The 24640-nt window shown below is 36.6% G+C and overlaps 1 protein-coding gene across 5 annotated transcripts in view; it reads left to right on the top strand.

Moving 5' to 3' along the window:
- Positions 1–24640, top strand: part of CEP295 (centrosomal protein 295) — a 54175-nt gene that overhangs the window by 9017 nt on the left and 20518 nt on the right. For 3 of the 5 annotated variants that reach the window (XM_032426105.1, XM_032426103.1, XM_032426106.1), the window contains exons 4-14: positions 3428–3552; positions 4261–4354; positions 6381–6476; positions 11958–12098; positions 14340–14523; positions 14947–15114; positions 17375–17596; positions 21285–21377; positions 21521–21636; positions 23732–23869; positions 24313–24410. In XM_032426105.1, coding sequence (XP_032281996.1) covers positions 3428–3552; positions 4261–4354; positions 6381–6476; positions 11958–12098; positions 14340–14523; positions 14947–15114; positions 17375–17596; positions 21285–21377; positions 21521–21636; positions 23732–23869; positions 24313–24410 — 1475 coding nt within the window. Of the gene's footprint in view, positions 1–3427; positions 3553–4260; positions 4355–6380; positions 6477–11957; positions 12099–14339; positions 14524–14946; positions 15115–17374; positions 17597–21284; positions 21378–21520; positions 21637–23731; positions 23870–24312; positions 24411–24640 lie in introns of those variants that run through there. The other 2 variants (XM_032426104.1, XM_032426107.1) reach the window with 2 other exon arrangements.

The following is a 24640-nucleotide window of genomic DNA, read 5'->3' as shown; positions in this document are numbered from 1 at the left end:
GTTTGTTTTTTTAATCTATTTTTTATTTATTTCCACCCTTATCTTTATTTCCTAACTTTTACTAACTTTGGGCTTTGCTGCTTCTTGTTTTTTAGTTCCTTTAGGTGTAAGTTTGGTTATTTATTTGAGATTTTTCTTGTTTCTTGAGAGAGGCCTGTATTGCTATAAACGTGCCTCTTAGAACTGCTTTTGCTACATCCCAAAGAATTTGAAGCATTGTGTTTCCATTTTCATTTGTATCTACATATTTTATTTCTTCTTTGATTTCTTTGTTACCCATCTGTTGTTTAATAGCATGTTATTTATTCTCCATTTGTTTGGGTTTGTGTTTTTTGTTTTGTTTTTTTCAGTTTTTTTCTTGTAATTGATTTCTAGTTCCATACTGTTGTAGTTGGAAAAGCGCTTGATATGATTTGACTTCTTAAATTTATTGACTGTTTTGTGGCCTAACATGTGATCTGTCCTGGGGGATGTTCCATGTGCACTTGAAAAGAATATGTATTCTGCAATTTTAATTTTTTTGGATGTAATATAACTCTATATATTTTAAGTCCATCTGTCTGAATGATCTGTGGATGTAAGTGGCTGTTAAAGTCCCCTACTATTACTGTATTACTGTCACTTTTTCCTCTTTATGTCTGTTAATATTTGCTTTATATATTTAGGTGTTCCTATGTTAGGTGCCTAGATATTTACAATTGTTATAGCCTCTTGTTGAATTGATCCCTTTTTATTATGTAGTGCCTTTCTTTGTCTCTTAGTATAGTCTGTTTTTAAAGTCTGTTTTGTCTGGTAATAGGTATTGTTACCCTGGTGCTTTTTTTTTTTTTTTTAAACTTCCATTTGTATAGAGTATCTTTTTCCAGCCCTTGACTTTCAGTCTGTATGTGTCTTTAGGTCCAGAGTTGGTCTCTTGTAGGCAGCATGTAGATGGGTCATGGTTTTTATCCATTCATTCGCCCCCTTTTTTTTATTGGAACATTTAGTTCATTTACATTTAAAGAAATTATATTAATAGATACATACTTTGCCATTTTGTTGTTTTCTGGTTGTTTTTGTAGTTCTGTGTTCCTTTCCTCTTCTCTTGCTCTCTTTGTCCTTTGATGACTTTCTTTAGTGTTAATGCTTGGATTTCTTTCTCTTTGTGTGTCTATTACAGGTTTTTGGTTTGTGGTTATCAGGTTCATATATAGTGTCCTATGTATATAGCAGTCTGTATTAAGTTGATGGTTGCTTAAGTTTGAACACATTCTAAAAGCACTACATTTTTATTACCCCCTTTCACGTTTTATGTATGTGATATAGTATTTTACATTTTTTATTTTGTGTGTCCCTTAACTAATTATTGTAGATATAATTGATGTTACTACTTTTATCCTTTAATCTTCATACTAGCTTTATAAATGATTAATCTACTACCTTTACAATATATTTGGAATTTTTTCCTTTCATAGTTTTCTCACTTCTAGTTACAGCTTTTCTTTTCCACTTAAGTCCCTTTAACATTACTTGTAAGGCTGGTTTCATGGTGATGATTTAATTGTTGACATTTTAATTATTTGTCCTGGTGTGTGCCTCCTTGGTTTCATGTTATTTGGTGTTCTCTGTGCTTCCTGGACCTGGAAGTCTGTTTAGTTCCCTAGGTTAGGAAAGTTTTCAGCTGTTGTTTCTTCAAATACGTTTTCTGCCCCTTTAGTCTCCTCTGGGTTCCCTATAATGTGAATGCTGTTACACTTGATGGTGTCTCAGGTCCCTTAACCTATTCTCATTTTTTGAATTATTATTTTTTATTTTTGCTGTTTAGCTTGGGTGCTTCCCACTGCCCTGTTTTCCAGCTCACTGATTCATTCTTCTGCATCGTTTAACTTACTGTTGATTCCCTTTAGTGTATTTTTCATTTCAGTTACTGTATTCTTCAACTGATTGGTTCTTTTTTATATTTTCTCTCTCTTTAAGTTCTCACTGAATTCATCCACTCTTAAATCTGGTGAGCATCTTTCTCACCATTACTTTTAACTCCTTACCAGGTATATTGCCTATCTCCATTTTGTTCAGTTCTTTTTTTGTAGTTTTGCCTTGTTCTTTCATTTGGAACATATTCCTCTGTCTCCCCATTTTGTCTGACTTTTTGTGTCTGTTTCTGGGAATTAGGTGAAACAGCTCCTTCTCCTGGTCTTGAGGGAGTGGCCTTATGTAGGAATGTCCCCAGTGTAGACTGAGTGTGCCTGGTAGCGCTGGCTAGCCAGCTGGAGCTGCTACAGTGTGGGCCAGGTGTGCTGCACTGAGGGACCAGCCTGATGGGACAACTAGAGTGGGCTCGGGCATGGACCAGGGGTCTCAGGTGCTCCCTGCTGGGGCTGTACTGGCAAGGTGACTAAACTGGAGCAGGCTGGGGTTCCCGGGGTGCTCCGTGTTGGGGCTGCCCTGGCAGACCTGCCTCAACTTTTTTGTATATTAATGTATTTCAGTAATGCTGCTAGATGCATCTCCTAGTAAGAGTCACATCAAGTAAAATCTGTCTTCATATGGTGTTTATTTTTTTTTTTTTTTTTTTTTTTTAAAGATTTTATTTATTTATTTGAGACAGAGAGAATGAGAGAGAGAGAGAGAGCACATGAGAGGGGGGAGGGTCAGAGAGAGAAGCAGGCTCCCTGCCGAGCAGGGAGCCCGATGCGGGACTCGATCCAGGGACTCCAGGATCATGACCTGAGCCGAAGGCAGTCGCTTAACCAACTGAGCCACCCAGGCGCCCCTTCATATGGTGTTTAAATTGGAATTATTCTCTTCTAGTCCTTAACTGTCTGGGTAAATAAAATAACCTTCTGAATCAGTTGTTGATTATTTCAAGCATTTTGGACAGATTCGTTGGGGTGAATTCAGATTTCCCATTTTATTATGATTCTTCATACCTCTAAGACATGTATAGTTGAATGTTGTGTATACACTTATATTTCATTCACAAATAGTAAAAATTCTTTGATGACTTTCAAAAAGGCAAAGTAGAACTTTAACACTGTTCCCTGACCATGTTTTGTTTATTGTGAGTTATGGTTGGGAAACACTAGATTCTGGTCCCAGAGATAGTCGCACAAAATAAGTAACCTGGTTCCAGAGAAGGCAGGTCTTTGATATCAAACAATTAGTGAGGAAAATAAATATCTTTAAAGCATGTGACAATGAAATATGTTCTTGCTCCCTGGGTTTAATCTAATCTGTGTTTTTAGTAATAGCCTTAGGTTGTGACATCTGATATTTATAGTTTTATTTATGCCACCATTAACTTTTTGCTTTAGCGCACCGTTTCCCAAACTTCAGTCATTTGAATACCTTCATGATTTTGCCCTGACTGGAGAACCATCCATATTACTTATATGGTTGGCATTTTAATCTTGTTTAACATAACATTTTAAGTAATATATATTTTTAGGAACCTGATTTAAATGCTCTGGCACGGCGGGCAGCAGAAAGAAGAAGAAAAGCAGAAATGAGGCATAAAGAAGCTCTGAAATTACAGAAAAATAAAAAAGAAGAACTAGTGAAACAAAAAACCTGGTAAAGTAATAATCAAATTTACCACATTTTCCACTGAAACTTGATATGGCTAGAAGTAGAGAGTACATTGGGTACTGTTTAAGCAGATATTAAATATAAGTCATATGGTATATCCATTGGTGTGTTAAACTTGGTTTAAAAATAATGCAGTGGAGGTGCGGTTTACCTCGGTGCACAAAGTAACCCATGAACTTTCTCTTCTCATATGAGTTTGACAATTACTTAGTTTCTGGAGAAATGTATGGCTAGTTCAAAATACATGTCCCCCAGAATCTGTCTGCCTCTGATGTAAAAAAAAGAAAAATCAGTGCAATTAACATGAAAAGAGGTTTAGACTCGTGGCAAATCATTTTTGCATGTTGTAAAGATGATGGAGCCTGTTACTAGTCAACAGTGCTCATTTTATACAGTGACCCCCATCTTTATCAACATTTCTGGTTTTTAATCTACACTATTGTAAATGAAGAAATATTAGATGTTTGTTGGGTCAGTTTCACCATAGGGCTTTATGTCTTTAAAGATACACCTCTTGGTACGCATTTTCTTACGTGTCCAGTGTGTATAGATTGTTTATTAAACAGCATATTGAGCCTGTGGGATCAGATTGGAGGATTTCTTGAGATCCTGTGGCTTTTATATTTTAGACCATGAGGGTTGTGTTCTAACATTACCTGAGAGATTAATTTAGGACATCTCTTGTTTTTCAAGGCATATAACAGCTCGAAAGGAAGCACTGCTTGTGGAAAAAGAGAGATCGGCCAAAATTACAAGTCTGCCACCACCACCTCCAACTCTTTTTGAGGTGAGTTACTTTGAGTGTTGAGAAGAACTAGGTTATCATACTTCTTCTTTACTACTAGAATTCAATGCAGGTCAAAATTTCATTTGTTTAAACTTAATTTTTAAGCTTACAGGTAACACATGAGTATGTCTGGAGTATTTAAAAATAATCCTAGATATCATTTTACCCATTCTTTAGTATGTAACTCTGATATATAATTACTTTTTTTAAAAGCACAGTACTCATATTCCTGATATCTAATATTCAGTCTGTATTCAGTTTTTACCAATTGTCTTAATTGATTTTAGTTGTTTCAAAAACCATGTTTTTGATTTTTTAAAAACTGTAGGTGGTTTGGCTTTTATTTTTTTATGTCCTTTAATTATAGTGGAAAAAAACAGATTATTTGCCCTATCAACTTTTTCACATTCAAGATTTGGGTATTGTAAATAGTTATTACTTTACAGGTAAAGAAGTTAGGTTCGGATAAATTTACACAAGATTACATAAAGTGGATGAGTGAAGTCTATTTCTCTATGGGACTAATATGTGTGCTTTTGTGATCTGGAGCTTGTTTTTGAAAAGACATTAAGTAAAGTGGAAATTAATTTTAAAAAGGTATTGGTTCTTTTGTTTTACAATAGCTTGTTGTAGTTATTGAAATGGCTCTTTGGATGATTCTCACAATTACATAGTTATCTTTATCTAAAAAATAGAAGTAAAAAACCCCCCATAAATATAGGGATATCTGATTTCGTTGTATATACAAGTATATTTTATGTATGTAAGATCAGCGTAAGTACCAGATATTACCCTCTTAAGCCTTTCATTTTGTCAGCCTTCCTGCTTTTATGTGGAGCCATCTGCACGCCATTTGATCCAAGATTCAAATGGGAGAGTCAGATTTCAGTCACTCCCTCAGTATGGTGTTAAAAGGCAAGCAGTATTTTATCCATGAAGCATTTTGATTACCTTTATTGTAATTCGTAATGTTCCTACCAAGCCAAGGTCACATATTTACATAAAGCAAATAAAACATGTGTAAGTGCAAATATGAATGATGTGCAAATGTGTAGCTGTACTTTTTTCCCCAACTTTTTATTACAAAAATTTTCAAAATACAGAGAAGTTAAAAGGAAAATAGTGAATAGTTGTTTATATCTATACATGTGTATAGATTTCAAATAGTTGTATGTACAAATGTATACATTTGAATGTAAGTTGTGGAGATGACATTTCATCCTGAATACTTCATTACGCTTCTTATAAGAATTAAGGACCTTCTCTTATGCAGCCACAGTATCACATTAAGGAAATTAACATTGATTTCTTAATACCACTTAATACACAGTCCGTAATCAAGATTCTCCAGTTGTCCCTAAATTGTTTTATTTTACAACTTCTTTTTTAAACCGGGATCCAGTCGGGCTTCACCCGTTGCTTCTGCTTGTTTTGTCTTACTCTCTCTCGGAATTATCTCACGCAACCTGGGTCAACTTTTTTATTTCAGGCTTTTTGAAGAGACTAGTTTCTCATATTCTGTATTTGTCTCATTTGGTTATGGTGGTGACTACAAGAGATCTCTATCATAAAGGTCTATTTTTCTCTTTTCAATTACCTAGTAATCTGGGAGGTGATACTTTGGCACCAGACAGGTATCTATCATCCTTCTACATTTATTCATTGTCCTACTTCTGTTTGAAAAAAGAAAAGACAACTTTCTCATCACTTGGCGTGCACTAGCATAACGAAGTGATCAAACTTAGAATCCATAATAGGAGAGCAGCTTGCCACTCTGTGCCTCCTGCTGTGGTGTAGTAAACTATACAGCATCCCCGAGTTAGTATTCTTGCCTAAGTATACTCTAGCTTTTAAACCTACATTCCAGGTAATGGAAATACAGCCCACGTAGAGAAAAATGAATAAGGATAACTGATTAAAAACAAAATTACTTTTTTTTATTGGGTCCAGTTTTTTTTGGGGGGTGTCCAGCTTTCATTGAAAATACTGTTAACCTAATACTCCATTGTCTGTGTTCCTTTTTCAGAACATTGAACTAAAGAGAACTTCTAATGTGAAAACTGGTAGATCCACCTATCATCATCTTTGCACTTTTGTGAATAGAGAGATGGACACAAAGCAGGTGATTGACTTATTGTTGTTCATAATCCGCACTTTGTTTCTCTATTCATTGAAGTGAGTTATATCTGTACATATTCTCTATGAAAAATTTGGAACTATACACATAATCATAAACTATAGGAAAAACAACTACAATTCCATCACCTAAAAGTAATGTGATTAATACATTAATGAATTCATTGTAGCCTTTATATATAAACATATGCACACTTTTCAAAACAATTTTTTATAGACAATAGTTCATCATAGATTTAACTATTGTTCTTTTGTTCATTTCTTTTTGTTTCTGTAAATAATGCAAACATAATCTTGTACATTTTTGTCTACAACTCTGAGGTATGTTTAGAGTAGACTCCTAGAAGAGAAATTACTGGTTCCAAACTATGTAACATTTGATACAATCGTTAAATTGGATATGGATCATTAAATTGCTTTGTAAAAAGTATCAGCAACTTATGAGAATGACCATCTTATCATACCTTTCTCCATTCCCTTGTATGGATGATTATGGTTTAGAAATTGTTGCCAGTCTCAAGAGTGATAAATGATAATCCTTGTTATTGAAATTGCTATTTCTTTGTAACTGGATTTTAATTTCTTTTCATGTTGGATATATTTGGCTCCTGGGAAAACAGACTTTCTCAATATAGCTTTCCTGTGGAGTTTAGATCACAGCAAATACACATTTTGGTTACCTGCTTAATGGCAGTTGTTAAAATCACTATTCATCAAGACCTAAGATGAGTATTCTCATTGTAGAATTAACTTCCAAGAAATAAGAATAAATCTTGATTTGTTTAAAATCATAAATTATTATTACAACTTGAATATTACTATAACAAAAAACAATAACTTCAGTCTGTAGCTAACTTGTTTTTGTGGTTACTACATTACATTTTGCAGTGCTAAATAGTTCTCTCTCAAGTAATATTGATGAAGAAAAATGTGTGTTTACCTAGCTATAGTATAGGGTACCACTGATAGTCTTACAGTAAGTTATTAAACTTTTCTCTTTGATCGTAACTAAAAGACCTCTCTCCTCTTCAGTTTCTGGCTTGAAGATTGGATCAGTAGTATAATGCAGTTTTATAAAAACAGTCCCACAAACTGAAGCATTCTGATATTTTCTTTATTTGCTACTTTATACCATCACTTGAGAAAAATCTGTCTCTTTTAAACGTTGTGGAGCAATGTGTTTGGTTTTCCAGATAATAAAATTACCTCAGACTTTTCATCTGCATCTAAGCTTATATCACATGCACAATAATTTAGCATCTTTTCTGGAGTAGAATGATAGGATCTTTACAGCAGGAATCATGCAAAAAATACTTGCCCTCTCGGCATACGTGGTTGGTGATTTCTTTTTTTTATTTTTTTAAAGATTTTATTTATTTATTTGACAGAGAGAGAGACAGCGAGAGAGGGAACACAAGCAGGGGGAGTGGGGGAGGGAGAAGCAGCCTTCCTGCTGAGCAGGAGCCCGATGCGGGGCTCGATCCCAGGACCCTGGGATCATGACCTGAGCCGAAGGCAGATGCTTAACAACTGAGCCACCCAGGCGCCCCCATGGTAATTTTTTTAGCAGCTTTCTGCAAATAAATTATTTTCATGTGTTCAGTCAGCCTTTTTAACATGTACGAGTGCTATCATATTTTGCTTGAATCCTGATAAAGTAGTTCTAAAATCTCTTACATGTCATAAAATTTGTATTTGGCTGAAGAATAATCGGTCAGTCTACTATATCCCCACTTAGAGCCAGTTCTTCTCTGAATTATGTTCAGCCACGCTTACTTTCTATGCACACAACTAATAGAACATGCTTGCAATTTCTAAGTTATTCATGGCCTTCATTGTGTTTGTTCCTTTGTCAACGATAGTTGCATAGCATTTGTTTAAAATGGATTTTTTTTTTTGTCCTAGAAGTATTTTTCCTTTCTTTTTTTTTTAAAGATCTTATTTATTTATTTGACACAGAGAGAGAGAGCACACGTGGGCACACAGGCACAGGGAACAGCAGGCAGAGAGAGGGAGGAGAAGCAGGCTTCCCGCTGAGCAAGGAGCCCGATGCAGGGCTCGATCCCAGGACCCTGGGATCATGACCTGAGCTGAAGGTGCTTAACCGACTGAGCCACCCAGGTGCCCCTAGGAATATTTTTCTAATCCAGTCCACTGTACTGTTTGTTGTGAGACCCAGCAAAATAGACAAGTAAAGCAGAAACTTTAGACAAGTAAAGCAGAAACTCTGCTGTCAAAAAGATTTCTGTCCAAATGTCTGATGTACAAGATGCAGAAATAGCATATTTAATAATAACTTACTGTTTCATGCACTGCAGAGTATAATTCATGGAAAAGTTTTTAGAAACGTTTTCTAAAAATTTTTGCTTGGGATTCACAGTTTTTGCAATATTCCTATACCTTCTGAATTTAACTACTAAAAATGTAATCTAACAATTATTTCGACCAGATTTTTGTATAAATTTTTAGTGTCATTAACACAAATCTATAAAGGATTGTTTTCCTAAAAATTCTTGTAAAATCTTGTTTTGAGGTTTCGGCAGTGACTCTAACCCTTATTTTCTTCATATCCTTTATATACCTCATTGTGTTTGGACTGAGTATGTTTATTGTGAGTGTTGTATATTTTAAAGTTTTTCCTTCCCTTAAAATTTTGGTTTAGCAAAATTGACATTCTGCTATTAATTCACCCTCAAATGATATGACGAATTTCCAAACAATTTTTTTCTTAAAAATATCATGGCCTAAGTGCAGTGAAATATTGTTCCTAAAAGTTATTTCATTTAATTTTATGCATTTTAATTCCCTAAATAAATGTTTTGGAGACTACAGTATTGATTTAATCTAGCTTTTGTTGTTCTGCCTGGTTTTATGTAGATTTGTATAAATATTTATTGGCTCAAAACGGATATAATATTGAAAGTGTTGACGTGGTCTGCTTGCTCCCAAACCCAATGTCTCTAATTTAGCCTCCAGATCAGGGGTCATAAGGTACTGTCTGACACAGCAACAAAGCATCTATAGAACCAATCAAGAGAAAGGGTTCTACTTGTCCAGGCCTTCTTGGACAACCAAAGGACTGGCAGCTGGGGTTTATCTTTTCCCTTCTGAAGGCTCGAGGGTTACAGCTTTATAGATAAGGTCAGTCCTGATCATAAACTTGTGTACATTTGCACAAAACAGTAGAGTTAACCTATCCCTCCTTGCCTTAAATCCCTGGTGCTCACCTCTTTTCCATGCTAATAAGTGCCCTTTGCGGTATGTCGTCCCCCCTCCCAATAGGGTATTTTCCTCTGCGTTAAAAACCTGTTCAGGCAGATATCCTTTCTCTTCATTGATTTTCTTAATTACACCCCGGAAACTGCTGCTGCTTCTGTTATCTTGATATTTTTAAGCCAAATCTCTTTCTAAAATTATCAAAGCGTCCTTTGCTTGCTTTAAATTCTCCAGCTTTAGATCTTTCACCTTCCTTTTGCTTTAAGACTTTCTTTTTCTTGGGTGCCTGGGTGTCTCAGATGGTTAGGCGTCTGCCTTCAGCTCAGGTCATGATCCCAGGGTCCTGGGATCGAGCCCCGCATCGGGCTCCTTCCTGCGCGGGAAGCCTGCTCTTCCTTTCTCTGTCTCTCATTAATAAATAAATAAAATCCTTAAAAAAAAAAAAAGACTTCCTTTTTCTTGAATCATATTAGAGTTGGTAGGTTATGTCTTTTCTTGTAGCAATTCTGCACCTACAGAAAAGCTGCATTTTCAATATGAGATAAAAGTTATTTTGCAAAAAGTGCAAAGTTGTCATGCCTGCTGTTGTAGCTGCAGCGATAGCTTTATAAATTCCCTTTTCTTTTTTTACAACTTCCTCACACTGGATTCATGGCAGGCAACTGCAGCTGCAGACCACAACCCACAGTGTATATCAAGCAGTGCAACTTTTTCTTGTAACGTCATGACTTGTCTCTGCTTCTTGGGAGCACTTCCAGTATCACTAGTGGTACTTTGTATGGGCCCCATGATGTTATTCAGAGTTTACGGTATTACTCTCATAAACACAATGAAAAATACGCAAGAACCACAAGATAGTCACTTTTTTTTTTTTTAAAGGTTTTATTTATTTGACAGAGAGAAAGACAGCCAAAGAAGCAACACAAGCGGGGTGATGGGAGAGGGAGAAGCAGGCTTCCCGCGGAGCAGGGAGCCTGATGCGGGGCTCGATCCCAGGACCCTGGGATCATGACCTGAGCCGAAGGCAGACGCTTAATGACTGAGCCACCCAGGCGCCCCGACAATCACTTTTTGCCACCATATACAATTTACTGGAGAGTTGAATTGCTCACGCAGAAATGATTAGTGTCACACAGTGTTTTAAGCAGATATAACACTTGAGCTCACTGCGATAGGAACAGGATATGGCTAAAAATTACAGATCCTGTACTACAGTTAATTTTATGCAGTTATGACTTAAATACTGAATCTTTATGTTTACATTTCTCTTGACTGTGAATGCCTTCCATGTTTGGTCTATAAGTGCTTGTGTAAGTTTTGATAAATTTTAACTTTATATAAGAGATTTTTATGTATTTATGGCAGTAAATGATAAAATAGACTAGTACCTTACGTATATTTTATGCATTCATGGCATATCTAACTTTTCTTAATTTTTCAGTATTTCCAGGCTACATGATTCATCTGCTAGTTTTTTCAGATATTTGCAAATCTCCAAAATATTTTCCGATATGTTTATTGGAATAAACCCATGTTTAAGTGGACTTGCACAGTTTAAATCTGTTAAGGGTCAACTATGGTAGCTTTCATAATCATCATTATTTCACCTAAGAATTTTGACATATAAAATAACATAAGGAGATGTTTACTTAAAGTTACATTTGGAATGCTTACCCATACTTAAAAGTGAACATTCAGGCGTAATAGTAAATCCGGGTAATGTGCCCTTCCCCCACTTACTTGCTATTGTTAGCTTGGTGAGATGATAGCTGACTGAACAATCACATAATCATTGATTATGTACAAGTTTTAGGAAGTCAGAAATTATATTAAACTAGTTCAGTGATTTGGCCTTCCTGAGGTTGAAGTCAAGCAGCAGATGTTGACTGAAAACCAAAGACAAATCTCAGTGCTTCCCTAAATGACCTTTGCTGTCTGTGGCTTCTTAACTACTGGCGTTGTGAGTGCTTACAACACTGTTGTTTTACTGGAATTTCTTAACAAAACAACGATGGAGAAATGTGTGGGTAAGAATAGTGTGGTCTGGTTTAAAATGAACCAACTTGCTAAACTTTCACTAACAATTTGATATTTTTCATATATACATGTGCTTGGTAATTGTGGGCATTTAAAAATACAACTCTTCTTATTTAATTTTATATAAGTAGGAAAACATGATTTTAAGGTTGTTTTTTAGTTATCACTTTATTTCACAATTTCTAAAATTGTCTGAAATGTTATTAATTGCTAGCCAGATCCTCATTTGGCTGCTGAAGAAGAAGCTAAAAGATTGGAAGAACGACAAAAACAAGCAGCACAGGAGAGAATGGAACAGTGTGAAAAGGCTCATGTTCGGGGTTTCCAAGCAATGAAAAAGATCCATTTGGCTCAAGTAAGAATTCTGGCTGGGACCGCTGCTGGTAGACGGACTGAAAGACTAGGACTAACTGATTAGTATAAATGGTTTCAAAGTACAGAGGTATGAAGAATGGGAAAATAACAGTCTTTGATTCACGTCATTTCAAGTTTCCCGACTTTTACCTCCTGTTTGAAATTCAGGTTGGGTGCAGCAATTCTCAGGGTATATTGCTGTCTAAAAGTTTTTGTAATGATGAATTTATTAAAAGTTTAATATTTTCATCAGCCAGAAATGGCCTGAAAAGAAATTAATCACTTTTCTTATTTAATGAATTGCATTTGTACTCTGCAAATTTTAGGATTCTGTTTATTAAATATTTACTGAGCAAAGCACTTGTTGGCTTTGCAGAGTATTGATTCAAAGGTAGAGTCATGATCCTGGCTATCAGGGAGCTTTGAAAAATTGTCATAGAGCCATATGATACGTATTACGAAAATTGGCTTTATAATTTTAGCTTCTGTCACGCTTATTCAGTGAGTGTTTATCCTGAAACATAGCATAAAAATGATTCATTTTTGAAGTCAGACCATTTCTTCTGTATTTGACTAATGCATCTGGATGTTTCAAACACTCATGTGAAGAGTGAGTTTTTAATTTCTGTAGGAATTAGAGGTCTTAAAGTTCGTTGGTATAATTTTAACTGATTTATAAGTGACCTTCCTTAAATTTTTAGATTTTATAAACTGGGAGTAAGTTATGATTAAAATAACTGATTGTCTGAATTATTACCAGTAATTCTCATTTAAGATTTAAACTGATAGAAAAAAGTGTGAAAAGCAATTATAAACTGAATGCATTCTTCCATAAATCAGAGTGTTTAGTGGTTAAGAAGGTGGACTCCACAGTCCGCCTGGAATTTTCTCCCTTCTTCACTGCTTAGCTGGTTGACCTCAGCAAGTTACCTAGCATCTCTGAATTCTGTTTTATTGTCTGTTTTGTGAGGATTAAATGAGTTTAGTAAAGCCCTTAGAATTGTGCCTGGAACTTACAGGCTCACAGCAAATGTCAGTGGTGATGGTAGTTGTTATTATAAAATAATTCAAATAGAATAATATGCCATACTTTCAGTGAGCCAGAAATCAGATATTCAGATAATGTTGAAGTTAATTTAGTGAAATTGTTTGAATCTTAATATAAAAGAAATGAATTTATAAAACTTCATATAAGAATAAGTAGTGTTTATATTATCATTTGGCAAACACTATTACACGGGCTCTCTGCCTTTTGACTTAGTGTCTCTTACGTGAGAATGGTCATCAAAACGTGCAATCTCACCACTGGTAGAGGATTTCCTTTTCCCCGGGGGAGCCTTTTTGCTGCAGACCCCATTGTGCCTTGGGATCTTATTTCCTGCTAGAGTCTGTTGTAACTAGTATTTGGCCTCTACCTGCTTCTCCAATACTATCTTTTCTCCTTGTGCATACCCTTTCTACCCATACCCTAGAGGAGTGTATTCTCCCCGAATGCCCCGTACCTTCATCTCCATACCTCTGTGCTCCAGCTACTATTTCTTACTTGTACTCCTTCTCCTTCACCCACTTCTATCTGGCTAAATCCTCAACTAAGGGGATGAGAGGTCTTCCCTTATCCTTCCTCACTGTCCTTCACCACCAAAATGTAGTTAGATAACCTCGCTAAAACACTGTACTTAAACTTTCATATTAGCCAGACCTTTTAAGGTTAAAGAAGTACATTCAGAACCCCTTTCATCATGGGGATTTGTGAGCGTGTGCAGTAATAAGAAATATCTGTTAAGCCAGTCACTCTGGATCGTGGTCCTTACCCGGGACTGTTAACGTACATCCTGCTGGCTGCAGGGAGAACTGGAACAAAGTACACTGCAGGAGCCACGGCAGCTCATAGAGACTGTCACTTCACAGCCATCCTGAGAAAGGAGATCTGTAACCAGCAGACAATTTGGAAACTTTGTGGCCGACCTGTCCTTCCGTAATGCTAACATAATACTAATTACCTGCATGTTGATCTCTAGGCTAGGAGTGAGATTGTGTTCCTAGCATCTCACGTGGTACCTGGCTTTCAATAAATGTCTTTGAATGAACAGTTATGTCTTTTTGTGGCAGAACACAGGGAAGGGGCAGGGAGAAAACTCCAGGCCTTGTTCCTCATGATTTCTCCACTTTTCCCTTCCTGTTAATGTCACTGTCTAAAGTCTGTGACCGAACTGTTGTTGATTAAGTCCCTCTGTTCTTGAAGACTCAGGAGAAACTAATGAAAGAACTCAAACAGCTCCAACAAGAGGACCTGGCACGTAGGAGACAGACTGTAGCGCAGATGCCACCGCAACTAGCTGAGCTTCCGTACAAACGCAGTGAAATGAAAGAAGACTGGCAGAGAGAGCTGGAATTTGCCTTTGAAGACATGTACAATGCAGACAGGAGTAAGACTCTTTCACTTGCCATAAGCTTTCAGCAGTGCTTCTAAGTGTTTTGCTGGGGGAATACATTTGTATTGACAAAGCAGTTTTTATGTTGGGATGAGTTCTCGGTTTGAAAGTGGCCCTCATATTTTAGACTTAGAAATGATAATGGCCTTTCATGGGATGCCTGGGTGGCTCAGTCGGTTAAGCATCTGCCTTCAGCTCAGGTCATGATCCCGGGGTCCTGGGATTGAGCCCTGCATCGGGTTCCTTGCTCAGCGGGGAGCCTGCTTCTCCCTCTGCCTCTGCCCCTGCTTGTGCTCACTGTCTCTCTCTCTGACAAATAAATAAAATCCTAAAAAACAAATGGCCTTTAAAATTTTATGCTCAAGTTCTTTTTAGTCATTTCAGAATGGAAACCTATCTCTCTCTTTCTTTACTGAGAAGTGAAAGGAAACCTGATTTTGCACCTCGAACCAGAAACTTTGCCCACTGTGACTGATCAGATTCAAGATGAAGAACTGGACCTTTCAATGGAACAAGAAAGTGTAGGAGAAACTGAAAACATTCCAGTGACAGAAGCTGAAACAATATGTTCTAGTGAAGCAGACGGTAAAAACAACTTCTGAGCTGAATATTACCATATTTCATAGAAAAAAAATGCTAGTAATTTGCCAACAGGAAAATCTGGTCTAATTTTAGTGCAAACAAATGACTAATACTAATGGGAGTGATGGAAGAAAGAAGCCATGTTTTTAGATTTTCCATCATTAAAGATCCTTTTCATATACATAGGAGGAAAGTCATTTTGTTCACATGTACATATAGTCTGAAGATTTTTAGGTTATTTAAGTTAGATGCCCAATTCTGAATTTCTTTGAAGGCTCAGCATTATCTTTAGACTTCCATCAAATCAGCAAAGATCCTGCTATGTTAATTACTGCTAAGTACTTCATGAACAATAATGAGTAACACAAACTTCAATCTCTCTTCTAAACTTCACCTCTCTCCCCACCATTCTTAATTCTTTCACTTGGCTGTCTCATAGCTACTTAAAGCTCCCTGTCTGACTATACATTTAAACCTCCCTTGCGTACTGAAACCTTGTCTTCATGTTAGTGAATGATACCACAGTCTGTAATTGTCTTAAGCCAGACCAGTGAACATTACCTCTAACACCTCCCCCTTTACTTCACGTCTCCTTAGAGACCAAGTTCTCTTTATTTTGATCTCTCCCCCTCCCCTGCTACCTACGAATACTGCCTTTGTTCAAAACCACTCAAGCTTTCTTATAAATCTTTATCCTGTACTGTGGATAGGTAGCCCTTTGAGGTTCCAACTCTATGTGGGTCTCCTGTTCGACGCCTCGGGTGAGACTCCTATTAGACTCTAGGTTCTATCCCTGTCTCCTATGTCCACACTGCCGTCTAACAGTGTAAGGTTACTGTGGTTTGTCAGAAACATCAGAAGATGGGTTTAAGGTTCACTTCCTTCCAGAATTCCCAGTTATACTTTCTTTCTAGCCTCTGAAGAATCTTTGATTTCCTTACCAGATCAGCAGTGCCTTTAAGGAAGATAGTTTTACTGTTTCATCCAGCGTTTTCAGTTTTTTAATTGGGAGTATTATTCAGATCTCTAGTTTGTCAGAATTGTGATTCTTGCCTTATCCAAAGGGACAGTTACTTTTCAGCTCCTGCTAATCCCATTTGGAATTGCTCAATGTTGCCAGCTCTCTCGATTTTTCAAAAGAATGTAGGAATCCCATTGATTCAAAAAATCCTTTTTTTTAAAATATTGGCAACAAATTTAATTTCTTAAATATGAGTGCGTCACAGACTAATGATGATTGAAAGAAGCCAGGCAGAAAAGAATACCTAAATATAATTCCATATTTATGAAGTTAAACAGACAAAACTAATCTGGTCTTGAGATTAGAACAGTGGTTATCTTTAGGGGTGTACTGAGTGGGAAGGGGCATGAGGGAGCTTTCTAGGTGCTCGTAATGTTCTACATAATGATCTGGATGGTGTTACATAGATACATGTAAAACTCTGAGCTCTACTCTTAGCTTTTGTGTGCTTTATTGTTTGTAAGTTAAAATTAAAAAGTTTTTAAAAAAGTATGTCAGGCAAAACTGCAGTTCGCCAGTTTTCAACTTTAATGGATTTCTTAAATTTTATTCCTTGATTAAGCCAGAGAACCATGTATTTACAGCACAGTTTTGTCCCCTTAGAGAATTGTTTGCACTATGCTGAGTTTTGGTGTTGTACCACCAACCCATAGGCAAGAATGTTTGGGGAAATAACTGAAGAATTTTCTTTTTAACTGAAAGGGATCTCTTTATGCAGATAGGCGGGAAAAATTTTCTCCAGATAGTACCAGGAATAATTTGGGAGCACCTGATTGGCTTTTAAGGTTATAACTAGTAACGTTTTCCTGTGTAGCTTACTAAGAAGTACAGACCCATATTTGGGACCCTTCTCTAGGATAGAGTATAAAGTCTTACAGAACATTTTGAATGCTAATCTCACACAGGTTAATTATGTGATATACATTCTGTCATCATTTAGCAAGCAGAATAAACCTCTCCGTGATAAATTTTAAGCTTAAAATCGGTGTTGCATGCATATTGTTGGAAAATAGTTGAATTTTGGTGCCTTTATTTAAATTTAAATTGAAAATTATTCCTGGTTATAAAATTGCAATTGGGGTCAAATATAATTGTACGTGCTGTTAAATTATAAATGAAAAATATGGAGGAATATAAAGTTGTGCTTTTATCTTAACTAGTGTTTGTGCGGTTGCTAAGTAAAATGGAATAATTTGCTTGGTATATAACAGGTCCTGAGTAAGTTTTTTTCTTTTCTTTTAGTTCCCTTGGCAATGAAGACCCACCAGGTCCCTTCAAAAATTCTTTTTAAAAAATTATTAAATAAGATCCGAAGCCAAAAATCTCTCTGGACAATTAAATCCACATCTGAGGATGAAAGTGAAGTGATTACAACTCTTAGTGAAACTGAGAGTAAAGCACCAACAGTCGAATCAGGAGCAACTGTTGGTGAAGAAAGAACATCATCTTCTGGGCAGGAACAAGGTGGTTCTCTCCAAGAGTCTCATTTTGTAGCACACAGATCCTTTCTAAGTTGTTCAAAAATATGCTCATTCCTGAAACATCAAAGAATAGTGGTCAAAAGGAAGAAAATGCTTAAGGCCAATAATGCTGCTACTTCAAGGCAGTAAATGTTAAAAACCTTCATGAACCTTCTTCCAGACACACTTTAACGTAGTAGTATTATTTATACATGGTTGACCCTTGAAAAATGGGTTTGAACTGCATGGGTCCAATTATATGCTTGGTTTTTTTGCATAAACAGAAGATTTTTTGAAGGTTGTGACAGTTTGAAAAAACAAACTGCACAGCCTAAAGTTACAGAAAAAATTAGAAAGTTAGGTATTTTAAGAATATAGTATGTAATACATACAAGATACAAAATATGTGTTAATCAACTGAGTATGTTATTGGTAAGGCTCCCAGCCAACGTAGGCTATTAGTAAAGTTTTTGGAGAGTCAGAAGTTGTAAGTGTGGGGTTTGGCTTCTAACTCTGGCATTGTTCAGGGGTCAGCCGTATATATTAGTAATAGTCCAATGTAACTGATGAATCAAAATTAACCAGTTTGTTATTGTTAAAACATTTAGCCAGTTTCTAATTTTTCTTGTTATTTTTTTGTGCTATTGTGAGCATCCTTTTAGTAGTCTTTGCGTACATCTTTATTTCCTTAGGAACAACTCTTGAAAGAATTCCTGAATCAAAGAATATGAACAGGTTAACAGCTTTTGAATACATTGTATTGTGTGTTTATTTCACATTGCCACCAGAAATTTGGTTTCTTTGTCACTCTTAAAGAAGTTTTTTTTTGGTAGATGAAAGGCTGTGAAATAAATTTCCAGGAGTTACAAAGGTCAAGCCAGAGCATTATGTGGAGTCACAGACTAACAGATGAGTCGTGATGATGTAATTCCTCTTCCGTTTTTTTTTTTTCTTAGAGTTTTATCTTCTGTATTTTTTAAAAAACATGATTGGATTTGTATGGAAGTATTTTGCTGCCAGGCTTCTGAAAGAAGTGACATACAGTCTATCTATGTCTAGATTTTGGACTTTATCCTAAGTACAACAGGAGATCGGGAACTAATTTCTTCACTTGACCTCTTGACACCACCCTCTCAGTTTTCCTACCTTAGTGGCTCCTCCTTTTTTATTTCTTTTGCTGCTGTTCTCATCTCTACAACCACTAGTCATTGCTCCCAGAGCTTGTTTCTCAGATCCTTTCACACTCCCTGCTTGAATGCTATTGGCATGACTTTACATTATCATCTTTATTCTGATGACATCTGTCTTTCTAGCCTTGACCTCTCCTTTGAACTCCACTCATTTACTTAAATGTCTATTTGACATCTTATAATCACATCTTAAACTCTTCCGAAAGTGAACTCTTAATATCCCTTCTCACCCTCCCCTTGCTTTTCCTACATGCTTCCACATTTCAATAAGTGGCAATGAAATTCTGTCGCTCAAGTTGAAAAGCTTGGCGTTCTGGTTCCCATTCTTTATATCCTACATCCAAATCATTGCCAGTCCTGTTGGTCTCACTTCCAAAACCTATCCACACTCCAGCCAGTTCTCACCACCTACCATCCTAGTTTAGGCTATGTTTCTTGTCCATTGTAAATTCTTGGCATTGGCCTCCTAACTGGTCTGTCTTCAGATTTTGCACCCTGTTACGATCTAGTCCCAGAATCTTCTTAAAACACAAATCACCTCTAGTCATTCCTCAGGGAAGGCTTCCAACAACTACCCAATTCATTCGGTTAAAACCAAAGTACTTACAGTGGCGTCAAAGCCTTGTATAATACATACACATATATACCCCTCTCCCACCATTTCTTTCACCCTCACTTTCTCTAACTTCATTTTCTCCCACACCTCCCTCCCAAACTACTCACCGTAGGCACTGGCTTCCTGGCTGTTCCTCGAACATAGCAAACATGACTTACATGGCCTTTGCAAATTGCTGGTCTTTTTGGCTGGGGGGGGAGCTCTTGGATATTTCTGTGCCTCACTCACTTCCTTCAGATACTTGCTGAGACATGGCTTTCTCAGCGAGGCCTTCTCTGTTTACTCTATGTAAAATGGCAAGTTTTGGGGCGCCTGGGTGGCTCAGTCTTTAAGCTTCTGCCTTTGGCTCGGGTCGTGGTCCCGGGATCCTGGGATCGAGCCCCACATCGGGCTCCCTGCTCAGCGGGAAGCCTGCTTCTCCCTCTGCCTCTCTCGCTGTGTCTCTCTCTGTCAAATAAATAAAATCTTTAAAAAAATAATAAAATGGCAGGTTTCTACACTCCTCCTCCTCCTATAGCCTTCACTCCCTATCCCCTTTACCCTGCTTTTTCTCCATAGCTCTTACCTTCACTCCTTCCGTTGCTCTTACCAGCACCTCCTGGACCATAAATTTATTTCCTTGGTTTATTTGCTTCTTGACCCTTTCTCCACCCTGTACATCCTTCAATTCCATTGAAGAGAGGAACTAGGTTTTCTTCATTGCTGTATCCCCAGGGCAAGACCAGTGCCTTGAACATAAAAGATGCTCAATTAGTATTTGCTGGATTGAGTAGCTTAAAACAAGAGTGGTTTGGAAGTCAGATGTAGATATGATATTTAAAGCCATGGGCATAGAAGAACTCTTTTAGGAGAAAGAATTTGGTGAGAAGAGGTCTTATGAGACCATTTGAGGGACTCCAGCATTTATAAGATGACTAAAGAAGGGGCAGACAGCAAAGGTGGTAAAAAGGAGTGGCCGACAAAGTAGGAGAGAGTGTGGTTTTAGAATTCAGTAAAAGGAGGCTCTTTCATCTTCAATCCATAACCACGTTATTTTTTAAAAGGCTCTGTATGAGTTGGCTTTCTTCAGCATAATCTTGCTTCATTCATTCTCCCGTTTGTCTGACTACATCTCCTATTCATTCCTACCTCCCCACCTTCTTTACCTGGCTGATTCCTTCTTACCCTTCAGATGTCTGCCTAAATGTCATTTCCTAAGACAAATCTCACCTGAGCCCCTAGTCTAATTTAGAGTCTCCTGTAATACTCTACTGCATAATCCTTTCTTTCTCTTATATAGCACTTACCAGTTACTAATTTTGTAATTTTTTCTTAGGATGATTAATGTTTCTGTCCCCCCACTTGCCCTGTAAAACCTCCTTTAGGCCTTTTTAAAATTTGCCACTATATCCCCAGCATGCAGCACATAAGTAGGAGCTGTATAAATGAGTGAGTGAATGAATGAATGCTTGATGCAGAGTTTCTGACTACCCTGATATGGTCCAAGAAACTGCTTTAACTTCCTTCTCCGTTCTGATTTCAGAAATAAGAAAAATCCTATCTAAAAATGGCAGGGATACATTCCTTAAGCTTCTCTTTAAACTTAGGTGTCTTGCTTTGTCTATCCTTCTTTGCTTTTTCCTGGTGTTTGAAACTGTCAGTAAACCTTTTTAATCAGTTCTTCATTTTTTTCCTTTTGGTTCACAATTTTAGTCTCCCATCTGTCTTCTGGTACTAGGCTCAAGTTTAATGGATAAAATATGCAGTCATCTGGAACATGACTGGATCTTAACTAAATATGACAGATGGACCAAAATTGAATTGTTAATCCAAATGCAGGTTTTTGTTACTTTGTTCAGATTTAGGCTTACAGTGATAATATGTTCCTAATAATATATCTACTACAGTTGCTGAGAGTGATACTCTAACAGTTGACTCTGGACCACTTACTAGTGAAGAGAAACCACTTTCATTGGATACAGACTCTGAAAAGGAACAAGGTATTTCTTTTTTATCACATTCTCAAATTAAAGTTGCTCAACTTAACATTTTTTTCCTAATAAAATTACATATGTGGTAAATGAATAAAGAGAATTATAGCGTTGTCAGAATTCTAAATTATTGAAACTAATTTTTGTTTTAGGGATTCTCTTAGAAATAAAGGAGCCTCAGCCTATCACAGCTGTAGCTCAGAGTTCAGTTCTACTTCATCCTCAAGAAGAAGCAGCCAGAATTAGAATGGCAGCAAGGCAGAAACAGGTAATCTGAAATTTTTATTTTTAGAGGTTTCTTTCTTCCCCTAGGTTCTATAATTTTGTGTGATCAATGAAATTTGTCTTACTGTCTGGCTGCTTTTGATACTATTTCTTCTGTCTTGTTTTATTCATTCAGCTGATAGAAGATACTTCATCTTTGCTTGTACTACTCATTTGACCCTTACTGCATTCTGTTTTGTATTTAATACTTTTGTTAAAGACAGAGACTATCTTTTTTGAAAATTCTATTTACTTTACAGTTTCTGGTGCAATGCTTTGTACATAGTAAGTGTCCAATAAATATTTGTTGAGTTCAGCTAGGCTTTATAACCTCAAAAGTTTTTTTGAAAAATAGTATTTCAGAAGAAAAATTATTAATTCAACCTCCTTAACTATAATTTTGGTCCCATTTGCTTTAATACAAGATTTTTTTTAACACAGATTTCCTTGAAAGATGTTAATTGTCACTAAGCTAGTTTATAGTCATAGTTTTTATGAAAATACAGCTGGGAAATAAGAATTCTGTAAACCAGTATTTCTTCTCAGATGAGTGTTTTCTAATCAGTATTCTAAAGCAGTATTGTCCAATAGAGCTTTCTCTGGTTATGGAAATGTTCCATATCTGTGTCCCGTTATGGTACCTCCTAGCTGCATGGGCTATTGAATACTTGAAATATGACTAGTATAACTGAGTAACTGAATTTTCAGTTTTATTTTAATTCATTTAAATTTTAAGAGTCGCATGTAGCTAGTAACTATTGTATTGATAGTGTAGTTCTAGAGGTACTACAGAACTGTAAATGGTCTAAGTTCAGGGGCTCCCATGAGTGAGGGGAAAGTAGGGAAGATGCAGACAAGAACTCAGCTGTAGCCACTCTTGCCTGATTAGGAATAGGTAAAATACCAGATTGAGACATTTTTTATTTTGAAAACAAGATCATTCTTCATTATCTGTAGCAGAAGTGTTCCTCTTCATAAAACTTCCCATATATTCCTTGTTCTACTTATTCAGTAAATATCTGTCTGCTGCTTCAACATCGATGGAATATGGGAACATGCTAACTGAAAGAAGGCGGTCACATAAGAGCACATATTGTATAATTTTATTTATTTTAATATCCAGAATAGGCAAATACTTAGAGACAGCAAGTAGATTAATAATTGATAAGGTTGAGTCTGGTGGAAGGATGAGGGGAAAGCAGGAAAGAGGAATGGCTGCTAGTGTGTATGGGGTTTCTTCTTGGGGTACTGAAAAAGTCCTAAAATTAGTTTGTGGTAATGTTTGCACAACCCTGTGAATATATAAAAAGGCTGAAGTAAATACTTTGAATGGGTGAATTTTATGGTATGTGAAATATTTCTCAATAAAGCTTTAGAAAAAGTTTAAAAATATATATATTTATGTGTTATGTGTGTTCTAGGGACTGTAATAGGTACTGGATTTAGCACACGACCAGTCAGACTAGTCCCTGTCCTTAGGAAGCGTGGAGCTCCTCTGACATGTTCTAATTATTTGGATCTCTGTGTGTGTGTGTGTGTGTGTGTGTGTGTGTGTGTTGGTGTAATACTAGAGTTTATGTGTCAGCCCTCTGCCGTTGTCTTCCCGTCTGTTTCACACCTGACAGAAGACACAGAATGTTGCTCATGTATTATTTGGCCTGTAGATAACTGCACTCCTTTATGGGTATGCCTAAGAAGTCAAATTATTTGTGAGGCCTTGATATTTAATTTCTTCAGTCATTTTTCTTGCTGAGAACACTGTAAATTTAAAGATGCAAACACAGAATTTGGCTGAGCATCATTTCTGCTTCTCTGGAGGTGGGTCTTGAGTGGTGAGCAAGGTTTCACCGTGCTCCCACAGGAAGTGGGGACAGTTAATGTGTTTATTTTTTCCTTCCCTGTCTTTTTCTCCTTCCCCCTTTCCCATCTCACCCTCTTCCTCCCTCTGGCAGGGGCAGTAACAGATAAAACATTACCACTTTCTTCTCAGGTAGCTGGTATTCTTGGTGATGAGATCGGTTCCTTGTCAATGTAATTCATATAAACTTTTCTTTTGTCTGAGTTTGTTGTTAATAGATAGTAGTATTTTTGTTACTTAGATAATGGAAATAGAAGAGCAGAAGCAAAAGCAGTTGGAATTACTTGAACAAATTGAACAACAGAAGTTAAGATTAGAAACTGATTGCTTCAAGGCTCAGCTGGAAGAAGAAAAAAGGCAAAGAACACAGCAGACTGGGGTAGGATGCAGGAAATCTCATCCCTACATAGATTGTTGGGGGATAAGAAAATATGAGCAGTCGTAGCATTCAGGAAAGTAAAACGCATTTCTAATTTTTATTTGGTAATTTTTTTTCTTTGAACACTGTGTGTGCATATATAGGTAGATATAGATACATGTATATATGAGCTTATACAAACCTAATGGCTTTCATCTTTCAGTTTCTAAAGGGTACCAGTATATGTGACCTTGATTTATAAATAATGTGTGTGTTGAGCTCTTGGACTTGGCACTAAAGGAGAATGGTGGATTACTTCATTTCTTAATAATGGACGTGCTAGTCTTTTTTATGAAAAATAAAGCTGTATGAAAGTTTACAGTTGTAGAACTTCAGTTTATATAAAATACTTTAGTACTTGTTTCTGGATTTGCCTTTTAATTAGTAGCTTTGTCTTTTATTAGGTTGGCACTGCTCCAGCACCATACAGTGTAACTTCTGATGAAGATAATCATAGGCAGGTGATTCGTAACTATCAACATCAGCTTTTACAGCAGAACAGGTATTAGCTAGGGTACAATTTATATGTGATATACTGTGTGGCTGCCTCTTCAGGATTTATTATTTGTTTTATATGAAGATCTAATCAGGATTCCCTTCGAACTACAGTATATAAGTTTCCCAAAGAACAATATGAATGTTGTTCTTTTTCCATCATGATAATGGCCAAACCTAAATTGCTATTTGTTAAATTTAATGTGTAGACACTTGAGAATATAGGGCATTTTTTTC

This window comes from Phoca vitulina, unplaced genomic scaffold (assembly GCF_004348235.1).
Source record: "Phoca vitulina isolate PV1807 unplaced genomic scaffold, GSC_HSeal_1.0 scaffold34, whole genome shotgun sequence".
In the NCBI taxonomy this organism is placed as follows: Eukaryota; Metazoa; Chordata; class Mammalia; order Carnivora; family Phocidae; genus Phoca; species Phoca vitulina.
This window is presented reverse-complemented; position numbering and strand designations above follow the sequence as displayed.